Source organism: Pararge aegeria, chromosome 15 (assembly GCF_905163445.1).
Source record: "Pararge aegeria chromosome 15, ilParAegt1.1, whole genome shotgun sequence".
Taxonomy (NCBI): domain Eukaryota; kingdom Metazoa; phylum Arthropoda; class Insecta; order Lepidoptera; family Nymphalidae; genus Pararge; species Pararge aegeria.
The window spans coordinates 1,435,932-1,455,034 of NC_053194.1; the positions used below are offsets into that span (position 1 = coordinate 1,435,932).

General features: G+C 36.5%; 2 protein-coding genes across 2 annotated transcripts; one reads left to right on the forward strand and one right to left on the reverse strand.

The window, feature by feature from the left end:
- Nucleotides 1–1,568: 1,568 nt before the first annotated feature.
- On the reverse strand, nucleotides 1,569–6,787 carry LOC120630084. Its single transcript, XM_039899228.1, has 4 exons — nucleotides 6,175–6,787; nucleotides 3,584–4,521; nucleotides 2,836–2,971; nucleotides 1,569–2,012 (listed from the first exon to the last, which is right to left on the reverse strand). The coding sequence occupies exons 1-4, from the start codon at nucleotides 6,647–6,649 to the stop codon at nucleotides 1,729–1,731; spliced, it is 1,833 nt and encodes a 610-aa protein (XP_039755162.1). The 5' UTR covers nucleotides 6,650–6,787; the 3' UTR covers nucleotides 1,569–1,728.
- A 338-nt stretch (nucleotides 6,788–7,125) lies between these two features.
- Nucleotides 7,126–16,020, forward strand: LOC120630105 (vang-like protein 1). The gene is made up of 6 exons (XM_039899256.1): nucleotides 7,126–7,511; nucleotides 10,852–11,826; nucleotides 12,340–12,524; nucleotides 13,232–13,344; nucleotides 13,822–14,011; nucleotides 15,597–16,020. Exons 1-6 carry the CDS (start codon nucleotides 7,426–7,428, stop codon nucleotides 15,713–15,715), a joined length of 1,668 nt encoding a protein of 555 aa, XP_039755190.1. The 5' UTR covers nucleotides 7,126–7,425; the 3' UTR covers nucleotides 15,716–16,020.
- Nucleotides 16,021–19,103: the final 3,083 nt, after the last annotated feature.

Here is a 19,103-nt window from a genome sequence, read left to right on the forward strand (position 1 = left end):
TTAAGAACTTTTCGAACTGATTTTACATTCCGACATTCCTATTATAATAATTTTATTTTTAATTAATGTTGAGGGTCATATTATTACAGTCGCGTGTATAAAAATATAGTATTTATTCAAATAATGTTAGGGTTGCGAAAATTAATAGAAATAATATGAAATGTTATGTATTTTCTGTTATTAAATATTTTATTTATAAAAATTCATTTCTACACCAATCTTTCCAAATGGTAAAATACCTAAGTACCGTATAATCTTATTAATTACTTAACTAATTATGTAAAAAATAATTATATATTTATTATTTATTTGAATATGAAATAAATAAATTTGTCTGTAAATAACTTTTTGCCTTATTCCACTATTTTATTCAATGCTTTGAAACTTGTGTAAACTCTCTAACTAAAATGACTGCACTACGTTATGCTTTACTTAGGTGCTACGGATGCCAATGTTGTTTTTCGCCTCGTGTCTAACATAATTGGCACCACATATTATTACAATTATTCTGTGGTCCTGTTTTACAATAGAATCTTAGTTAATACTTAAATCTATGTACTCAGTTATTGTTACAGAACTGTATATATCAGTACATTATTAAATACATTTAAACCTATTTAATTAAATTATAATCTTATTTTCTAGTCACAAAAATAGTTTCTATTAAAGTTGGCACAACCTAGAACCTAATGGTTTTATTGGGATATGAATAGTTTCAATAATTCGTTCATCCAATTTAGAAAGTTTAATAATTTACAATACAATCCTATATTAAGTGGCGCAGTCGGTAGAATCCTAAATGCTTAACTTAAGCTACCAGAAAGGATCTAATTTTGAATTTTCAATATGGAAATTTCAAAGTTGTAAAGTGTGGGAGGTAGTCCGGTATATTTTCAACGTCAGTAGGTAAAGACGTTTATAACTTTTTAATAGTAAAGCGGTGGCAGTCTGCAAAAGACTGGCTATGAAGAAGCAAGTCCTAACCCATACTTGTAGTTTACTGACCGCAATTATTATCACATTGGCAGAGTTGTTCAACATGCATCGATATCTAACGCAATCATATCCATAATCGTTTTCTGAATTACAAAACTTTCATGAACGTCAATTATGGCATAGTGGCTTTAACTTAATTATAACCTAAGTACTAAAATGATGGTACTCTTAAGGCATCTAAAAGATTTCGCCTTTTGGCTGACTGGCGATTATGGAGGGTAGAGGTAAGGAGAGTCATCTGTGTATATGAAAAAGTGTCGTCAAAATGTATTAAATTAGGATGGCGCCACATTTGCATCAGGGTAACTCTTAAAAGAAGCGCCAAATATAAATACCGTACTATTTACTGTTTACGAAATAAAATCACTCTAAACGCACGTTTGGTTATAATAAATCTGTAAGGTTATATTTACCACAATATTTTGTACAACGTAAGTTGTTGAAATTCTCAATAATTAACTACTTTAGTCGATAATGACATTAAATTTTTTAACTCGGCATACTTCAATTCATCTACGATTGCTACATTCATACCATACCCTGTGCATCCACCAGCGCCATTGTGGAGGATTTTTGAACTGTTATTTAGCGCAACAACTGGACACTTTTTCAACTTTTCTCCCATATAAGATGACTCTCCTTACCTCTACCCTCCATACTCTATAGGTGTATATGAACATGACAGACGTCAGTAATGTCAGGAACGCATTCTTTCAACGGCCGCACTTTGGTCTATCTTCGACGTCTGAAAGATGCCGCCAAAAACAAGCAAGCGGTGGCAGTCTGCAGAAGACTGGCGATGAAGAAGCATGTCTTGTACTCGTAGTTGTAAGCCACTGACCACACCATTATGACTGTCGCCACTATCATGTTGGCGGTAGTAATTGTGGCCGTGGTGTCGAATTCGTTGAGCGCGTTGTATAGAGGCTGTTGTAATACGCTGGAGGCTGCGGTGGAGAAGCTCGCGAACATACACCACACAGCCAGAAAGCTTTTGTGTTCCGATAGAGTGATGCCTGGAAACCAGAGATATAGCAGTTTTTTTTTTATCTGTGTCGACACTTTCTTCTTTAGGGTGCAGCACTAAATTTTATCAAAAACAAAATCAAACTACCAAGGAAACAAACAAAATGTAATTTGCATTTCGTTGTTTAACCTTTTAAAATAAAGTAAATAGTACTTTCGATACTTTTTGATACCCTTTTTTTTTTTTTTTTAAAAAGCGGTGATATTCTAGTAGTCAACACTGTTGGCTCCCCCGAAAGCACGACTAACTTTCGGAGTAAGGTATGTGTGTTTCAAATTTGAGCAGTTGAATATCAATTATTGCTTTAATGGTAAAGGAAAATATCGTTAGTAAACCTGCATGTCTGAGAGTTCCCCATAATGGTCTCAAAAGCGCGTGAACTACGGTCTAACCCTTCGCATACTGAGACTGAGACACGTGGACCGGAAATGGGTTGATAGTGACGTTGATTATATTATGAAAATTAAGCTTAATTTGCTATACTCTGCGAAAAGCAGGAGAATCTGTGTGTTGTAATTTATGATTTCTTCAATGAGCCGTCTACGCACGTTTTGACCGCATCCTCAGGAGATGTTGACTTAACAATTATTCATTGTGAAGTAAACATCCCCTGAGTTGGTGTGGAGTATAAGGGTTGCAGAAATTATGCATCACACGATACAGATTCACCTGCTTTTCGCGGAGTATAGCAAATTAAGCTTAATTTTGATAATTTATCATGGAGATCCGCAAAGTAACGCCTGCTTCTATCCGACGTTGATTTTAATAATCAACATTGGATAGAAGCATTTCGTAATAACTCGTAAACTCACCATAGAAGCCAATCGCACCGCAAACGCAGATCGTTGCGTATAATTTCGCCTTCTCGTTGATATTCTTTGGCAGCGCTATGCAAAGCATAATGAAGCAGAGAGCTGCTGTGTGGGCGATCGCTGTTACAGATGCTACCTGAAATAAAGAACATATAATCATATCGACTCATTACCGGCCCACTACAGGGCAACGGGTCTCCTCCCACAATGAGAAGGGTTAGGGTCGTAGTCGACCACGCTGGCCCAGTGCGTTTTGGTGGACTTCACAAACCTTTGAGAACATTTTAAAGAACTCTCAGGCATACAGGTTTCTTCACGATGTTTTCCTTTACCATCGAAGGAAGTGATAGTTCAATTACTTAAAACGCAAATAGAAAAGTTAGAGACGCGTGCTGGGATTCGAGCTCAAAGTGAAGTCGAAAGTGAAGATTAAAAATTCAATAATCTATTATATCAAATACGTTTCTTGTAGCAACTGGTTTGATTTCTAGACTTGTTATTGTCAATTGTCATTATAGGCTTAATTTATTGCGTAAAAGCAATATATGAATTGTGCCAGACAATTCACTCACAATGTTCCTGTCGGCTAGTCCATTAAAAGTGTCGAATATTTATCAAAGCCATCTTTTTGAACTTAAGAGCTAATAAGTTCTTCTAGCGAAATTTCGTCTTTTTTATGTTAAAAAGAGAGATCCCAGAGAAAGATTTCATAGCTTTTTTCCTATAGTGAAAACATTATTTTACTTACAGACCAAATGTTCATGGATGGGTTCAGCTCCCACAGCATAGATGGAAACAGCAGACCAAGCACAAGTATAGAGAAGGTCGTGCACAGATGTAATAGCGTGTACAAATAGAAATTCAAATCTATTAGCATATTCATCACAGTTATAAAGTTTTTCTTCATAGTCGCCGTTCTTCTAGCAGTTCCTAGAGTCACATCTGCGGTAAACGCTAAGCTATTCGAGGGAGCATTTACTGTAGTTTCTCTGTATAATGGCTGGGGAGTTTGCCCATCTCTGTCGATATTTTCCAACTCTTGGTAACCACTTATTCGACTGTAACTAGACACATCGAGTGTCCCAAAGTCCGATGAAAATCTGTTTGGTCGATCGAACACGCTAAATTCTGATGAAAACCGATCAGGTCTGTCGTAATTGCTGAAATCCGAAGAAAATCTTGCATGCGTGCTGTTTTCCCTCTGCTGCACTTCTGGATCGAGGATTTCCTTTGCATCTTTCCTTGAATTGAATACCACAACGTCATTTTCTTCGTCTTGTGTCGAAACAACATTTTCAGCGGCAGTTCTCGGAGTTGTTCTTGCGCTGTTGTTCAGCTCCGGGATTGTAACAATTCTTTGTTGCGTGTTCTGATTCGAGAAAATCACTTCGTCGTCATCTTCAACCGCCCGGATCATGTTGTAGGTTGATCTTAAGACTTTTTCAATGTAAATTGGGCGAGTGTAAGCTGCCAGGAACAGACAGTTCTGCATGAGTATAGCTGCGTGCATCATGACGACTATATCACTCGTGTATGTAGTGCAAAGGTAGCCTACTAAGAGGCATATCAAGGCGTTGCCTAGTGAGGGTGCCATTCGAACGAGTCTTTGGGCGAGCGTGAGGTTTTCCCTGAAGTAATGCGTGATGATGACATCGGTTTGCTGCCCTGTCAATGCGGTGCCAGCTCCTAAAAGTAATAAATATATCATAAGTATAAGTTGGTAAGTATCATGTCAATAGTATGAATTTGTTAGTTTTTATACCTTTCATAAAGGCCTTCAAAAGCACCTTAAGCGATCGAACTATCCACGCGGTTATTATAAAATATAACAACGTTAGAATATGAGTTTAGTTAAGAGTTAGATTATGAGTTTAAAACCCCCGCTACACAGAAAAAGCAGCAGTTTTGAGTTGAGATAATAAGATGGAAACCACTTCACTTCCTAAGAACAGTAGGTGCTCCATATTTCCGTCTAATCTTAATCGATTTTATTCCAAGTGTTCACTAGCATATTAGTATTATTAAAGGAAATCCTTTGAAATCACTGCGACAGCCTACAGTTCAAGTACTACTTAATTTCTGTAATAATTATGTAAGTAACCTTTTATATTAAACTACGTAATAAAGTGAAGGTTTCATCGTTTGTTTTTTATATTTCCCAAACATAATAGGCATTACTGTCTTATTAAATTATTGCTTCTTTGTTTTCTTAACCATCACGTAAATAAATACTGTACATAAGATTTTGGTAATTTGCAATGATCCCATAAATAAAGTATCCCCCTCGGTTCAAACTTCAAACCCATGGCTTATGACCTATATATGCAAAGATAGCTCGATACGTATATAGGTCACAAAGCTATAGGAATAATCTGCTACCTAGTACATGAAAAACGATGAAGTTAAACAGCCGAGCTCATGAAATGTAAGGTTATAACTATGTTTGTTTTATTATTATGTCGATATAAACAAGTGTTTAAAGTATGACGTAAACAAGGTACATTACCTTGCTAAAAAGCCGCCCCACATCTTCCTCACATACATCACATACACACGGACCGAGCGACAGTAACATAACAGGTAGGAATGAGAAACACGATAGGTACACTAATATATACAGGCTAATTAGGAAGTAAGATTCCTTGGTTCCTTCATCTAGTAGTTAGCTAAGACGGGGCAAATAGTCTAGTAAGGATTTTTCAGCTAGTAAATCTCAATACCAGCCTGTTAACTCCAGCGTCTACCGGTGATTGTAGGTATGCCTTGAAGAGAACTTTAAGAGCAGCGGCAACCGAGGGGGTTTTAGTGGGTAGAAATCCCACATAACCCAAATTCTCCCACAGAGAATTGGGTATCTTTTAAGAAGATTTCCCCCCGTCAACAAAAAAAAAAAAAGGAGTTATCGTAATATATTATATTAGTCTGATGCTTGTGAAGGTGGTAGCGATATTCGTCGCAATAAGATTACAAGTTTCCTTCTAATTATCAAGCTTAACGTCTAATTCCCTGATGTCGTAAAGATTTTTTTTTCTTTCCTACTTATTTTAAGTTTGTATAGAGAACTCGACGTCGCGCGTCGGTTTGGTGATCGGAAAGATGTGGTAGCAACTTAATACTTCATAAAACAATAAAGTAACATTTAGCTAATTGCAGCCACAGTAATGATTAACAGTAAATAGTAAATACCTATAATGTTTCAAGTACGGCGCTTGAACATAATGTAAGTGACCTTCATGATAGACAATGCTTCGCTATGAGGCACTAAAAATAATATTTTGCATAATTCATAAATAAAGACCATGACTAAAATAATAATTAGGTAACAGAGTGCCTACGTACCTGCAAAGATACCAGCGAAAATGCTCACTATGTGGTCGTTGCTGAATTCGTTTGTGGAGTAACTTGACAGCAACACTCCAGCCACAGTTAAGCAGAGTCCGGCTAAGGCTGTAAACCTTGGCATGTTAAGCACCTTCACCACCACTCTGCACCATGACTCTAGAAGAAGTCTGATCACGACCATAATAACAGGCACAAGCGCGATATCCTCGTCCCAAATCCTGTTTTTCTCCCCTGTTTCATGGCTATCCTCGCGTATAGACTTTAGGATTATTAGACCGTACAAGATTAAAACTGTGGGCACTGTTATATGGTATATTGAAGCTGATAGCACTATCATCCAGCCGTATCCACCATCTGGAGGGGTGGGTCCAATTTCTGGGTGTGAAGCCACAACACGATCCAAGTGAAGATCTTCCAATCTGTTTTCACCCCGTTCACCCCTCTGGGTGTGTCGATTTTGAGGAATCTCCATTGTTTCAACGTATAAAAAACAACTTCATGACTAAATTGAGCTGCTCAATAAGTTGTGCACTTGATACGGCGCTGTTATCTTATCATTATCAATTCTTGTAATCTAATGCTCTATTTTTTCAAATTCACCGCCACTTGTTCAATCATAATCTGTTACAAAACAAAATGGATTAAAATTTAGAAGAAAAAGATTGCCTACTTCTATCTTTTGTATTAAGTTTTTATTGCACACTATATTTATTTATTCAGGTGCTAATAGGTTATATAAATAATTATTTTTAAATGATTTTAGGTTTCTGAACGATAAATAACTTTATGCTACCAAACTAAGAAGGTTACAAATTCAAGAACAAATTCCTTCCGAAGAAAGAGAACGCCCTATAGAATAGTGGGTGTGACAGAAAGGGATAACACCATTAGAACTTAAATGAATTCCAACATTTTTTAGCAAGATAATTTAATATGAAATCGTTTGAACAACACCTGTAAACGACGCTCCAATTAGAAAATCCCATAAATATCAATAATGCATTAATAATTCACGTTGTCTGGTGCTGAAACAATAAAGATCGATACCGGAGCTTTGCGCCACTTTTAGTAAAAGATCTGTACGTGCAAAATGAATAAGATTAGTGATCAAAATTCCGTGAAGTTTAAGGCATTTTAATTGCTCTAATTTCGTGATGCTATTACATGGTGGATTATTGCGGGTTTGTACAGTAAAAGTGCCCATGGATAGTGCGCGGGTGTCCGTTTTGATTATACTATAGCTGAGCCATGGAGACCGAGTCTGTGCGATCCGAAATAAGCAGCCGGTCAAGGCGAAGTTCCCGTCATAGGCAGCATACACATCGGAGTACGAGGTTTGTTTATTTAACGATGATCTGATGTTAGTTTATCTGTACTTTACTATGTGTATCAGTATCGTTATCTTAAACCTGAAGATATGGGTTTGCGAGTCTAATAAATAGGAGTTAAAGTGAGATTGAAAAATTACCATAAGACACTTTCGTCTTTCACTAGAAGTATAGCAACTTTGCCAGCAAAACATTTGCTATCTAACTTATACTTAACAAACTTGTTAGCTTACATTTATTAAACCTAAAGGGTTTGATTGACTGAGGAACTATCAGTCCAGTATAGCAAGGATATATAATATTTCTAATTTAATAACATCAAAAGGTACCAATATTGATATTGACATGTACAACATTTGTTAATTTAAAACAAATTTAGGGTTTCAAATGTGCCCTGCAGTCATTCTCTGTACTCCTGTGGACATTAAATGATAGAAAATATGTTAAATTGCATACAAGTAACATGTATATCATATTTTTGTAATCCAACCAGGATTCTGTTACATATGAGGTAAAGCACTTTAAAATTATGGTTCGATAGTTGTTTACTTATTTTGTTACAATACACTGACCTGCTAGTCAGAAGTCAAGAAGAGACAACAAATTTTACCATCATCATTTTATTAATAGATAAATACCCTCTACATTAAATTTGTCACATTGGTCAAATTTAATGTAGAGGGTAGGAAGATTTGTTGGGGACATTGGTCTTTTTGTAAAAAAATCCATTTTTTCTGAGGACTTCAGTCCACTGGCCACTACAGTGCCAGCGAAACTAAATACTCTGAGCATATTTAGTTTCGCTGGCAATTATATAAAACCCATACACCTTATCAGTTTCTCTGCTGCATCATTCATGAATCCTAAATGCTTTGGTAGCATGTTCAATTTGTTATAAAAAAGTATACAATTTCCTTTGAATGAACTGCCCATTTCGTGTAGCCTAGTAAACTGTGTTACAAGTTTATTTTCACTAAAAATATTGATATTATTACAGTCCATTTTCTTTTTAAATTTAATTATATACTATACAATAGGGAAATAATCAACTATGTTTTAATCATGCATCAACACTGTTTGGACATCTGCAAAATCCTGTATCAGAGCAAAAAATTTAACCGGCATACTGGACTAATAGGCTTAAATTTATTGTTAATACTCTGCTACAGATTATGTATACAAACTAGGCCATCACAAAGGAATTAATTTAAATTGTTGCTTACCAACACAAAAGTTAATCCAAAGCACAATATTGTATTACAGTCTATGTTACATTCAAACCTCTGTTTAGTTATAAAATTTAACTTAAAAGTGTTAACACTTATTAACTCTGTTTTATTAACACCAAATCATATAATCACACAATAATATTTAATAAAATGTTTTCACACTTCACTATTAAGACAGGTGGATGTAACATCACGTGACTCAATAAAACAAAATTTGGATCAAGTCAATTAAGCTATCAGTGATTCGCACTTAACAAATTAATGTTATCAAGGTTTTTTAATTAGAAAATAATGTACCATTGAAAACAAATTGTCTAAAAACTATGTTATACTGTCACCAAAGATATATAAAATTACTTATATTAGCTACAGCTAGAGTAGAGTGCCTAAAATGAGCCGTGGAAAAATTTGGTTTTTAATTATTTGGCTACTTTTACATTCTGTTGTAAACTATAATAAAACTAACTAAAAAAACAGTAATGTTTGTTAAGTTAACCAGTTTAAATAGTTCTTTTTATATGTTAAGGGATGAGATCAAAATTTTCAAGAAAATTGACTCCAGCCATATTTAGTTAGGAGTGCCTACAGTGTTCCAATAGCATAATTTTTAATTTTGACTTAGTTTATTTATTTATTTATTTGGGACAGAAAACAATTACATATTACAACAATAGCTCTTAGAATAAACAAAAAGAAAAAAAAATTGGGTTAATAGGTATGTAATCCACAACACTATCCACATAATTTTGTAAGGAGCAGTAGGGCGATACCATGTAGATACAGGTAACACTTACTATGACAGTTATAGATAGATAGTTTTCATAGTTCTATCACCAATTTGGTGTATAATTGGAAAGTTGCAGTTAAAGGTCAACTACAAGCATTGTAACTACAGCTGTAAATTAAAGGCTAAAAGGTTTTGGTATACATCAAAAGTTGGTATTAATCATTTAGTTATGTCTGACCACCTAGTTTGTGTAATTAAATGATCAAATTTACTAATTGAATCCCTTATTTTTCGACCTATAACTGCTTGTTCTGTGCTTTGTATTTCCATTCTGGACCTGCAAATTCAAATTCAAATTCAAAATTCAAATTCAAAATTCGTTTATTTCAAGTAGGCCTAATATAAGCACTTTTGAAACGTCAAGTCTGTCTGTTTGTAGTGATTCTACCACCGGTTCGGAAGGCAGATGCCACAACTGCAACTGCAACTGCCACAATGTCATCTGAACAGCACTCGTACCACCTGTATTACTTTGCATTATCCAAAGTGTTTCTCCATCGTGTGCCAATAATAGCCTGCGTATAGTCTGCCATATGCATTTAGTGACCTGCCCAAATCAATTTAATTTCTCTTACATCAATGGGCAGGCCACAGGAGATGATGATAATCCCTAAATTCTATCCCTAATACCATCTAGCCTTTCTAACATTAAGTCAAATCTCTTTGATGGTCACAACCTGAAAGAGTCACGCTTGGTGGTTTTAATCACCTTGAATATAAAATAAATAACCCAACAACAGCTTATAATCGTTATTTTATGTTAAGAAACTATTTAGCGTTTTTTTTTTTTAATATTGCAATCTTTACAAATCGTAACTAGTTAGTAGTAATATACACCCAAGTGTTGTTAAAATGTACACTATAACACTAAGTATGTACAGTATGAATTCTTTATTGGAATTTACATTGACCTTGACCTGAATAACATTTTTGATGACCTCTCTGGCGCAGTAGTGTGGCCTGTGGTATTTTAAATGTATGGTCCAGCGATTAGATCCCCGGCAGCGACAATTTAAATTTCAGAATCTCTGATCTAGTCTGGTGAGAGGCTTTGGGCGTGGCTGGATACCGCCCTAACAACAATCACGAGTTGCCAAGCGATTAAGCGTTCTGGTACAATGTCTAAATATCTTCAGTCGTAAACTTAGAAATAAAGCTGTGAGTGTTCCAACTTTGGTCGGTTCAGATCTTCAAACCTAGGACATCCCACTTTAGAACCAATGCGCCAGGGTGCTCGTGGAAAATGGGATTCGTGAAATGTGGCTAGCCACTTTTTAGATAAAAATGAATAGATGAAAATGTTTTCATAAGTTTCCATTTTTCATTTCAGGAGTACTAAATCGCAAAGAAAAGACTGCGGTGACAACATGGCACCATTCCAGACCAGCGTAAATATTAACCCAGAGATCGGAAGGGACGGCCAAGAGGTCATTGAGGTCCAAATATTACCTCAAGACGAGAATTGGGGGGAAAACACCACAGCGGTAACGGGTAACACATCTGAAGGCTCTCAATCCATGGAAGATGTCAGCAACTGGCCCATGGAGTCGGATAGTGGCTTAGGATTCGTTTGCTCACGATATTTTGGAACAACTGTGGCCTTAGGTTTAACTTTTGTATCCTTCGTGAGTCCTTTAGCGATGGTTGTGTTACCTAAATTAGGTTTTTTCCCTGGACTATCAGAGAATATAGCCCTACAGCCCAGCCAAAGGATACAACTTCTTTCTTGTACAGCCGAATGCAAAGGAATCCTTTTATCGTTAGCTTTTAAATTAGTTTTATTGGCTATAGGTATATGGGCTGTGTTTTTACGCCCCAGGAACGCTGTACTGCCTAGATTGTTTGTGTTCAGAGCAATGATGCTAGTTATTTTAGCTGTATGCTCATTTTCGTACTGGCTGTTTTACTTCGTACAAATAACCGAGGCGACTAAAGCTCTCGCTGTCGGTGAAGAAGCCATGGACTACACGTCACTAGTTTCATACGTAGCCAGTTTCGCTGATACGCTACTTTTTATACATTATGTCACCATTATTTTAATGGAAATAAGGCATTTAGAACCTGTGTATTACATGAAGATTGTGCGAAGCCCTGACGGTGAGAGTAGGTCGTACACCATCGGCCAATTGAGTATACAAAGAGCGGCAGTTTGGGTGTTACAAAAGTATTATACAGAGTTTCCGATATACAATCCGTACTTGGAGAAGATTCCTATATCGAAGTCGCAGTCCAGTAGGAAGGCGCAGGCCAGTATTAAGTTTTACGAAGTGGACTCCAATACTAATACGCAGTCGGGACAAACAAGGTAAGAAAATTATTGAATATCTGCTGAAATTGCAATCTCTTTCAATAAGTTTTTAATCATTGTCAACGTATTACCGGGACTTACAACCACTACAAGTCAAAGTTCTCTTCTCAGAATCAGAATGGCCTTGATCCAGCTCGCTGGCAGTGGCGTGCATAGAGGCTATGCACAGGGTATGCAAATGATATAAAATTAAAATCTCCGACTTATAGACACTGGGGGTAGGCTTTCTATAACTCTTACAATGCCTGTCCTTAAGTTTTTTATACTAGTACAGATTGCGAGAACTCGTGCAACTCGTTAATATTAAAACAGCCAAGCCAAAATATCCATTCGGTTGGGATAAATAATTTTTCACTCTTCCTTACCAATAGGGACAGGTCAAAAAAAATTACACTCACCCGGCAAAGGGGATCGTTACCTACTTAGCAGCAGCAACAAGTGGAACAGCCCTTGTTAATCTATGTGAAAGTAAAAACTATATGTAATTCGTGTAACGGCTCGGCGCTGTAGATCGGCCGGCGGCTCGTGCACGGGCAGCGCGGGGCGGCGGCGCGACTCGGGCTCGGCGCACAACGAGCGCTACTACGAGGAGGCGGAGCGCGAGCGCCGCGTGCGCAAGCGCCGCGCGCGCCTGCACTCCGCCGCCGAGGATGCGTTCGCGCACGTGCGACGCGTGCGCCTGTCCGCCGCCAACGGTTCGTTTCACTTTTGTTTTTTTTTTGATTCCAGTTTTTTTTATAGTTTTGACACTGGCAACAAACTTAGCCATGTATTTTTTTTGTTATTACCATCTCACAGTTAATTAATTTGATAATTTTATATATATTATTTTACTTTATTTTTCCGTATACTCCCTCTCCTTGTCAAGTTCACTTCGCTTCTTTTTAAACTTTTCCCGGCAAATCCGTGACGCCAATCAAGGCTATACCTGAAAATCAGCGCTGCAGTTGTCAAATACTACAGCAGCATGCTGAGGTAGGAGCCTTTTCAGTTATGTGTGGAAGCTGAATAAAGTTTATTATTATTATTATTATTATTATTATTATTAATTAATATTAGAGCAATCCATACCCAAGCTCTTTTATCGTTTCAAGGAATCTCTAATATAATGAATGGATATATTATGAAAATTAAGCTTAAATAAGCAGGAGAAGGAGCAAGGAGCGAAACGTGCGTAGAGGGTATTTGCCGAGGATCTGTTTGGTGTGGAGTATAAGGATTGAAGAAATTACAAATTACACCATACAGATTCTCCTGCTTTTCGCGGACTATAGCAAATTAAGCTTAATTTTCATACTATATCATGGATTTCCGCAAAGTAACGCCTGCTTCCATTCAATATATAATAAAAGGATTTTACTGTATACTTACGTTTTTATGTATGTGCCTGTGGTGTTTTCAGGAGGAGCCCTGGGGCCTCGCGAGGCGGCGCAGGCCGTGTTCCCCTCGCTGGCACGGGCGCTGCAGAAGTACCTACGCGCAACGAGACAGCAACCGAGGCATTCCGCTGATTCCGTAAGTCACAAGACCGTTTTTCGTGTACATCGTTTCCCAAAAATTGGTCTTGACGTTGTTACATTAAACCCATCCTCCTAATCGCTAAATCGCTTTGCGGCACGTCTTTGTCGGTAGTTAGGTCGTCAATACGTTCTCAAACTTAGGGAGTATATTAGTTACATGAAACCTTATAGGGTTCTACGCGACATCGTACCGGAACGCTAAATCACTTTGCGGCACGTCTTTGTCGGTAGTTAGGTCGTCAATACGTTCTCAAAGTCAGGGAATATATTAGTTACAAGAAACCTTATGGCTTTCTACGCGACATCGTACCGGAACGCTAAATCGCTTTTCGGTACCTCTTTGTCGGTAGGGTGGTAACTAGCAACGGCCGAAGCCTCCCACCGGACAAAAAAGTTATAAATTTAAATTTGTCGGGGTGGTTTTTTTTTTTATTTTAATTTTTAATTTAATTTTAATAATATATTGTTATAGGTGCTAGCCCATCTGGCGCGATGTCTATCCCAGGACGCGTCGCCCCGGGCGTTCTTGGAGCCGTTTCTGGTGGAAGGGCCAGTGCTGGCCGCGGAGCAGGAAGCCAGGCCGGTTCAGAGATGGTCGCTGATCTCTGATGAGCTGCTGGCCAGGCCTTTGGCGGATGGCGTCGAGTTCCAGCTGCGGCAAGGTATGGCCTTTTTTTTTTTTTTTTGTTTTTTTTTTTTTAAGATAATTTTTTTTCAATGCGGATATTGAAATTTGGACAGTGCGCTTGACAGACCGTCGCAGAAACGATGCACTAGAAATGTGGTGCTGGCGGTGACTGTTGCGGATCCCTTGGACTGCTTTTCGGATTAAAGTGTCGGTTCTGGAGGAATTAAAAGTCAAAGAGAGGAGGAGAGGAGGAGATCGTCGACTGTGCAAATACGACTCCTCAAGTTCCTTGGACACATAACTAGGATTAAGCACTCCATGGAACGACTTGTTGTTCAGGGGAAAGTGGAAGGCAAACGGTCACGTGGTCGATCACCCACGCGTTGGACAGACATAATTAAAGCTACAACACAAACGCCGTTCCAGAAACGCTGAAGACCGTAACAAGTGGAGGCGCATCGCGTAGGCTCCTTTAGCCAAAGAAAATGTACCATCGTCAACCACGACCACTCCTATTTTCTTAGGAGCTCTAGGCCCCTTATGACATTATGTTATGTCACGGTGGTTTTAACTTTATTACGTAGAAAAACAATAATCTTTAAAAAATTCTGCAAACTATTTTGATTTATTCACCCAGGTTTAAGAGAAATCTTTTTGTTTAAGTTGCTAGAATTTAGGTTATATCTTATTATTATCTATGATGTGACGTAAAAATAACTTACACTCGATTTTTGAAGTCGTTTTTATTATTAAATAATATCGTAATTGTATACCATCATTATTGCATTATTTTTGCAATAATGCCCGGATGCGCAAAAAAATTAAGTCAGTTAATCATTTATTTATTGAGTTTTTTAATGGTAGGGTAAAAGAAATGTTAGTAAAAACACAAATAAACATAAAGAAATCAGACATTATTTTTGGATTAAATATACATGTGACACGCTGACATGTGACACGCTGCAAAATCCTGGGCCTGTCCACGGGCAATGTCCTTTATGAAAATATATTTTTTTAATTTTATGTTTTACTTAAAGATACTGAAATTCTCGGTTACAAAAGATTAGTCTCCGAAAAAGATAATTATGGGCACCCTACAATAGCTCTCAGCTGTTAACTTGCGATCAATGTTCTCGCATTGTAATATAGACCAAGATGTCTTCCATTTGTTGGGGGAGTGTGTTCGGAATAGGCCAATGAGGGACCAATTAATATGTAAATTTAAAATAAATCTTCATGATGTGGGGATTTGTCAAAGTAACCTGGCGGCACCTTATTCAGAGACAGCCAGAATGCTATTAGATTTTAAGTTAAGATAAGAGAAAGGAAGGAATCAATTTTTGTAAAGGAAACGATGGGGCTGACATTCTTATTGTTAAGAAAAGTCCCAAATAAATAAAGAATTTAAAAAAAAAAAACAAAGTTCTCGCACTCGGTCCTATCGTCGCAGCGGTAATTCAATAAAATAAAGCATAATAATTAAAATTGAAAAACTCATTACTTACCTATGCATGCCACAAATTACGATGTATTTTTTTTAATCCACTACAAGTTAGCCCATGACTTCAATATTGGTCATGTACGGTTTATGTATGTTCGGTGTGTTAAATTTATTGCAGGAGACGTCTCCCTCATATGCTCTATAAAGCAGCTGCCGAAGTTCAGCTTATCCGAAGAGGTGGTGGACCCGAAGAGCAACAGGTTCATCCTTCGACTCAACTCGGAGACGTCGGTCTGACAGGAGGACTACGCGGCCCGGGACGGCCACCGGCTGGTATGACATTTGGACTTTATTTAGTTTCCAACAGTTTTTTGTCCTAGTTTATGACTTATCGTTCATTTTGTTTTGACATTGGCTACGTCGCTTTTTAGATGCGTGCACGCGATTTATGTGAAAACGCGCTGGTTTTGATTTTTGTGCGTTGGTTTTGATTTTGCGGAAATCCACGATATATTATGAAAAAAGCTTAGTTTGCTATATTATATACTCCGAAAAAACAAGAGAATTTTATTGTTGTTTGTTTGACTTAACAATTATTCATTGTAAAGTCAACATCTTCTGAGGATGCTCCGGTTTCGGAGCGAAACGTGCGTAGAGGGTGCATTGCCGTAGATCTTTTTGTTGTGGAGTATACAGATTGAAGAAATTATAAATTACACCATACAGATTCTTCTGCTTTTTGCGGAGTATAGCAAACTAAGCTTTTTTTCATAATATAAACAGATCCTTTATAGGAATTACTTCGTTGTATGTATCTCGGAAACGACTTAAGGTAACCGGATCAAACTTTTAATGGATACAATATTTTTCCACTACAAGTTAGCCCAACTTGTAGTGGAACAAAAAATTATATTAAATGTTATCTCACCCGGTGGTAAATGATGATGCACTATTAGGTGGTAGCGGGATAGCCTCTAAGGGGTATGGCGGTAAAATTAAACTCGCCTCTCATTGTTTTCTACCCGGCATCGTACCGGAACGCTAAATCACTACGGGAGGAGCTCCGTTCAAAGCGCCTAATACGAAACTACCCAATAATATACCATTTGTTTATATGTATATATAATAAGTATTTATGTATATTATTCATAAAAAAATATTCATCAGTAATCTTAGTACTCATAATACAAGCTACGCTTACTTTGGGGCTAGATGGCGATGTGTGTATTGTCGTAGTATATTTATTTATTTGACCCTACCGCAGTCGGGTATTACTAAAGTATTCTGTCAAGTTGTACGCCGCAGTGCAGTTAGTCTAAGGATTCCTTTGACTTTCCTCAGACTTGATGCAAAATTTAAACGATAAGTTATGTTACATAAGAGTCTGTCATAAATCTTTGTCTTATTTAACTTTAACTTATAACAGAGACAGAGTTCGCTGTATAGCTCTCAGCCTTAAAGTTATAGGTATGTACGCATCTATGAAGCGACCTCAAGTAACCAATGATTTGTTGTAGGAAAGTGTTTTGGAAACGTGTAAAGTATTATTTATTATTGAATCAAAATGTGCACGATTTCAAAATGTGGATTCGCTTTATAACAAGCTGATGTGTTCTTAAACGCCTTCCAGATATATGTAGCGATGTAAATCTATATCATTTTAAGTAGTTGTAAACTATATATATATTATATATAACTATATATTGTAGGTTTTCCACTATAAAGTGGAAAATAAAATAAAAGAGCGTTTACCATCAATGTATTGAAGGACAATATAAACGAGATTTAAAAAAAAAATGAAATGCTATGGTTTTTTATTCGTATGAGGCACTGCTCAGCCAGTGCCATTTTAACTATGTTTTCAACGCTTATGGTGTAAAATTTTAGAAGCTTTAAAGTAACGCACAATTAAATTTATTTAAAATAGATCAACTAATACTAGATACGACAACACTTGCGGAAATTAGTCCATACTCGTATACACAATTGTGGACCAAGCTTATGTTATTTTAAAATTATTGCGCCTTTGTCGGTTTTTATATGACAATTTTTGAAACTCGAAACACGTGCAGCAATAATAAAAAAGAATCTCAATAATTTGTACTTCTAAGAGGGCTTACTATTCTCACTTAATGCATTATTATTTTAATATTACTGTCGTTTTGTTTCAGAATCATAATCCTTATTATTAGGACGTTAAGGTCTATCAAATAAACTGTCGTTTTAAAATAATAGATTAAGCGATCATAGTAGGCCCCATGAGCTATTAAGTTTACGATAAAAGACTTGAATGCATTTAATATTTACTTGTAAATTTGTGTCATAATGTATTGAAATCATCCTAGGTTAAACTAATTATTAGATTGTAATAATATGTAGGGTATTATACTGTAGGTTTAACGTAATAAATTTTCGAAAATATTAAGTTGGTACTCGAAAATATATGTAAAAATAAAATCTTGAAAAACATTGAAAAACTTAATAAACTTGAAGCGTCGAAAGCTTTCTCAGGGAGTGTGTTCTGTCCTTTTCCCGCGAAAAGTAAATTAACAAATATTGGACGTCGTGAAGTTGTGAAAAAAGTGAACATATACAGTACAGATGATATATGTTGACCTGACTGAAATAAGACATAAGTGGCTCCGTTAGATGCAGTTTTAGATCTTAGATATTTACGTTGTAAAGATCAAAAAAAGTCCCATCTAACCATCACACACTTTTGAAAAAAATTATAGCAGTTGCGTTCTATAGTAATGGAACTTTTTGTAATAGAGCTCATGCGGAGAAGTAACCATCGTTCCGCTAGACTTATTTCTGCCGCCAAGCAGGTTTATAGACGCACGTTGCTGGACGTATCCTTGCAAGCCCTGCAATATGTTGCACTGATTATAGGCGATTGTATTACGTAATACGAAATATACAGAATGTTTACCTAATTTCGTACACTGAAGTATAAATATCCATATTGCAAAAATCATAGACGCCCCTCTTTTCTTGGTAGTGATAGTAAACTGACATTGGTGGTAGGTGACATTGCGTGGTAAAGTCTGACCAAAAAAGTGAAAACCTTCGCTATATTGCAGATAAAAATGGAACAATTTTAAATGTATTGCCATGCAAAAGTGGCGCCCTCAGAACAGTTTTTTTATTTTCTTGGTCAGGATTGACATTCGCAAACGTCTCATAGAGTTAACATAAATCAGCTTGGCCAAGTAAGAGTGTAAATTTTAATGAATTCAGTTTGAAGACATTGTGTTGTGTTTAAATACTCGATTTGACAGTTATTGCATTCAATAACTGTTAAAAACAAATACTGTAAGTAGTGTTAGGACCATATCACAGTTTAGTATAAATATTTAAATAAAATGTCTGATATTTTATACGCTTTTGATGTAACATTTTAAAAATTGTATATTAGAAAAACTTTTATATGTAATTTTACTACACATATTAACTGTTAAGATCATATAACTTACATGGACAATATATTTTCTTTTTCCTTTTTAATATCAAAATATAATTAAGATATCACTAGAATTTTACGAGGTGTTAATACTTTAACCAATCATAGTGTGCAGCATTTACACGCGTTTTTTTATTTAGCTGTGGTAATTTCGTAGGTGTCATGGATCACTGTTATAAGCCAGATAACACGACTTTCTTGTTATTCTATTTTAAATCTAAA